At 51.1% G+C, this 4,443-nt stretch overlaps 1 protein-coding gene across 1 annotated transcript; it reads right to left on the minus strand.

Moving 5' to 3' along the window:
- Positions 1 to 1,764: 1,764 nt before the first annotated feature.
- Positions 1,765 to 3,393, minus strand: LOC109750711 (transcription factor WRKY45-1). Its single transcript, XM_020309663.4, has 3 exons — positions 2,937 to 3,393; positions 2,702 to 2,806; positions 1,765 to 2,539 (listed from the first exon to the last, which is right to left on the minus strand). Exons 1-3 carry the CDS (start codon positions 3,200 to 3,202, stop codon positions 2,029 to 2,031), a joined length of 882 nt encoding a protein of 293 aa, XP_020165252.1. The 5' UTR covers positions 3,203 to 3,393; the 3' UTR covers positions 1,765 to 2,028.
- Positions 3,394 to 4,443: the final 1,050 nt, after the last annotated feature.

A 4,443-nucleotide genomic window follows, 5' to 3' on the forward strand; every position in this document is an offset into this window, starting at 1 on the left:
TTCTGGTCCATAAAAATTCTCCAAAAATTTCCGCAGTGTTTGGACTCCGTTTGGTATTGATTTCCTGCGATGTAAAAAACAAGTAGAAAACATCAACTGGCACTTGGCACTATGTCAATAGGTTAGTCCCAAAAAATGATATAAAATGATTGTAAAATGTTTGTAAAACATCCAAGAATGATAATATAACAGCATGGAACAATCAAAAATTATAGATACGTTGGAGACGTATCAGGTGTCACCCCCATAGCGGTGGTTGGGGCGGTGCTTGCGCCGGTGCAGCCGCCTGGCCCAAGTACTGTTGGTGGCTAATGTCAGGGGAGTACAACGTTGTCGACCACCGGTAGTACCGGTTTGCAAGAGCCGTCCGGTAACTACTGGGCCGCCACCGCCCAAAACTGATGGTTTTCCGGTGGTAGGGCGGTACTCGGCTGTTACAACCGCCTGATAACAATTCTAGGGTTTGCCAAGCATCAGGCGGTACAACCGCCTGGAGGCAGCGGTACAACCGCTTGCCAAACACCCGAGGACTGAAAAACCCTAGGGTATCACCCCTAGGACGGTGGTTGTGCTGGAAGCACTAGGCAAGCGGTACAACCGTTTGGCGCAAAAACCACTGCCACAGATAGGATTTGAGGGCCTCACTCCTCGAACAAAAGGATATATAGTGGGTGCAATAGAATGTGTACATGCATTGATTCACCCAGTACCTTCCGATGTGGATTCCATCTTAATAGTACGTGTTTCCTACAACCAAAGAAATAAAAATGCCGGAAACTCCGTCCTCAATCTTTTCCATTCGGAGGGAATGCCTAAGCATCTTGCGGCAAACAAAGTATACCTGATTAACGAGGGCACACTATTAGTCCGCAAAATGTGTTGTCATCATCACCAAAACACTAAGGCGGGAAATGCCCTAACATCATCCTTATTCAAGATGAAGTAGTCATCGTAGGCCCGGATGCCATCGTAGAGGCAAACAAACATATTTTTCCGCATCCGAAAGCATGGGCGAGAATTGTCCCGTGAATAGGGCATCGAGGGCACGTCGTCCATCATCGTGAAATCCCCCTATGCCATGTTCCGATTCAGCACTCGATGACCCTTGGTCGATGCCTTGAAATTGAGAACATGCTCTTCTGCACGATCCGCGTCTGCAAAGACTGCCTGCATTATCGTCATTTCATCCACATAATCCTCCTCGTCGGTAGACTCAACGTAGTGCTCGTAGATGTACTTCGTGTATAAACCCATTGCTTCAATCGAGGAGAAAAATTGTCAGAAATCTAGCAGGTGCATTTCACCAAACACTTGTCGGGTGTGGTGACCCCCGGAAGACATACGCGGGGAGAATAGTACCTACGCGGCAGACAAGCCAGAGATGTGGAACAACGGCGTAGGCAAAGCGACGGGGCGACCGGCAGAGGCCTAGCGAGGGCTTGGCGAGCGGCCAGGTGCTACAACTGTGGCGGCACCAAAAAGAAGGCGGATGCAGAGGAGGGAAATCCGTGTGTGATTTTGGATGGGCCTAGGGTCTCGTCGATGTTCTATGTGGTGGTGGTCCGGACTCCTACAAAGCCCCTTGATTTGCCTCCGGTTTGCGGTACTGATGATGCGAGACAATACTGGATGGAAAAGCACGTCTCGGATGCGAACAACTCAGTTTGAACGTTTGCGGACCATTTGAGAGTCTATTTTGGAGGATGCCCTAACCGAGTAGATTACGTAACTTTTTACACAAGTGGTAGGATGGAGTGCAAAATATACTGAAAGTTTGTGTTCACTTCTCAGCCACTTGCGAGAATCAAAAGTCTCGGCTCAGCTAAAAGGCTAACATAATGCACGTACACATGGGACGGATGGAGTAGCAAAGATGCAGCTTCAAAGTGACACTATGCAGAAAAGAAATGTACAAACTAAACCTACGACGCGCAACCGGGAAGATCGAAGATCCGCGCGACCATTATTTGCATATATATATACGCGTCAAGTCGATCGGTCGATCCTCCCAATCCACAGCTCGACCGATCAATGGTCGAGATCGTACGACAGGAGGTCCTCGAGATACGGGTAACCATCAAAGAGCCCTCCTCCAAAGGCACCGGCACCACCGTACTGCAGGGTGGACGTGACGTCGCCCTGGTCAGGCCAAGCCGCCGCCGCCGCGGCGCCGTACAGGGCAGAGCTCCCTGGCGTGCGGCTGCTCAGCACCTCCTCCAGGTCGCCGCCCTCAAGCTTCAGGCCAGGCAACTGCAGGCCGGACCCCGTCGCAGCAGCGTCGTCGACCAGGTTGGTGTTCGTTGTGGTGGTGCTGGTGGTGGTGCCATGAGCAGCGGCCGGCGCGAAGCTGATGAGGTGGCAGCCGGCTGCGGTGCCGGTGAGGTGAGGAGCATGCGGCGCCACGGCGGCGGCGGGGTCCCGGCAGGTGTGCACGCCGATGTAGGTGACCCTGAACGTGTCCGGGTCGTCGTCGCAGCGCTGGGCCTGCCGCCGCGCCATGCACTGCTGGTCGTACTTGTGCGTGCACCGGAAGTAGGCCCTGTGGACACAGTGGAAAACACGTCCATGGCGCTTGTCAGTTCACGGAGACCCATCGAGGGATTAATTACAGGCAGCGCTGGTTGTTGCAGAGCACTATTGGCACCACACTTGGTGTTTTTCTTAGCGGTTTATTGATAATGATTGGAGGGCAGAAACGTACTTTGAGTGCTTGGAGTTCTGTATCTCCTTCTGCCCGTACTTGCGCCAGGTCTGCCCGTCCTCCAAGCTCTTCATGTTCTTCGTCACGACGGACGAATCCTGGGTCCTGCAACGCCCAAGAAAGAAGATATTTTACAAACATATTCCAGTTCATTATCACGATCTATCATCTACTGACAAAATATCCAATATATAACTAATAACAGATCAAGAATCATGAGGTCGAGCCGCCTCACCTTGTCCGACAGGCCTTGCGCGGTCCTCCACCGGCGGCGGACTTCCTCTTCCCGCCGCTGCTTGCGCCATCGGTGACCTCGCTCTCGCTGGCGCTGGCCGCGGCCGCGGCCTTGGCGGCGTGGATGGCGCGGGAGAAGGTGTGGAGGATCTGGTCCATGATGTGGCCGGCCTTGGGGGAGTCCCGGAGGAGGCCCTGCAGCTGCGTCGCGAACTGCTGCCCCTTGGCCAGGTCATCCATCACCTTCTCGTACGGCGCCATGGACATCTCTGAACTCGGACACTCTCCTGCTCTAGCTACCTCGCTCGCGCGCGCACCACTACCGTCTACCACCAGTGATCTGGATTCTGGAGCAGCAAGGCAAGGGCAGGGGGCAGCTTGAGGAAGGTAGGTGGAAGGATCGTATATATGATGGCTGGCGATTGGCCAGATGCACGCATGTGGGAGAAACGAGCTTCCTTGGTGCGGAGGTATTGTCCAAGGGGGAAGCACCCCGGAAGTTGCCGCGCGCGGGTGACGAGTACGGGTCGTCAGGGGATGACGAGGGCGGGGGTGATGCGGGTGGCGGGGGTGCGTGCCGCGTCATTGTTGGAAATATTTCACCGCGCTCTGAGGATCTGAAGATCACCTGTGTTCTGTATCCATCGCGCTGTCGTATGAGATTCAGTCATCGACGTACCAGCGAGCTCCACGTCACCCTGCATCAACGGCACACCTGATCCATGGTGACGTGAAGTCACTGTTTTTTTATCTTAAAATGAACCCAATATAAATAGTTATACACTGAATTTACAATTTAGGTTAGACGAGTAGACGAACGGTTGAAAGATTAAAAGGGCTGAAAGAAGAAGAAAAAAGATTTCTTTAAAATGTGGATTACACCCAGCTATCCTATTGTTGGACCGTCATTCAAACCATTTCTAAGTATCCCATGATGCCATCGGTTGCACCCATAACCCATGTGCTGCTTCGCTTCCGCATGGCGGAGTGAGGACCACATATGGATCCAGCCAGTTGTTCGGGTAGATGACCTACAAAAGATTTGTGATGGTTTGTCTGTTAAAAATTACATCATTCCGACGGTTTCATGTAGCCCAAATTAATGCACGCACTATGACTTGAATATGCGCTGCTATTTTAGACTCTACCCCATTTAGTCATGTTTCAAATAACGTGGCAATGCTATTAGGAGGGCTGACATTAAAGGCCACATGTAATATATGCCATAGTAACTTGACTAGTGGGCATTTGAGAAAAAGATATTGAACAGTCTCATCTTGATCACAGAAACAACATGTTTACTACCCTCCCAACTACATTTTACCAAGTTGTCCTTCTTCATTGTGAACATACCACATAGATACCTTTATTCTTAAAGGCACTTTAATTTTCCAAATACGAAGTGACTTTGGGATTAGACTAGAGTTTCTCAAATCTAAATACATAGATTTCACTAAGAAAACCCCTGACACCGAGAGTTTCCAATGTAGTGAATCTAACTCATCAGA

Source organism: Aegilops tauschii, chromosome 2 (assembly GCF_002575655.3).
Source record: "Aegilops tauschii subsp. strangulata cultivar AL8/78 chromosome 2, Aet v6.0, whole genome shotgun sequence".
NCBI lineage: Eukaryota > Viridiplantae > Streptophyta > Magnoliopsida > Poales > Poaceae > Aegilops > Aegilops tauschii.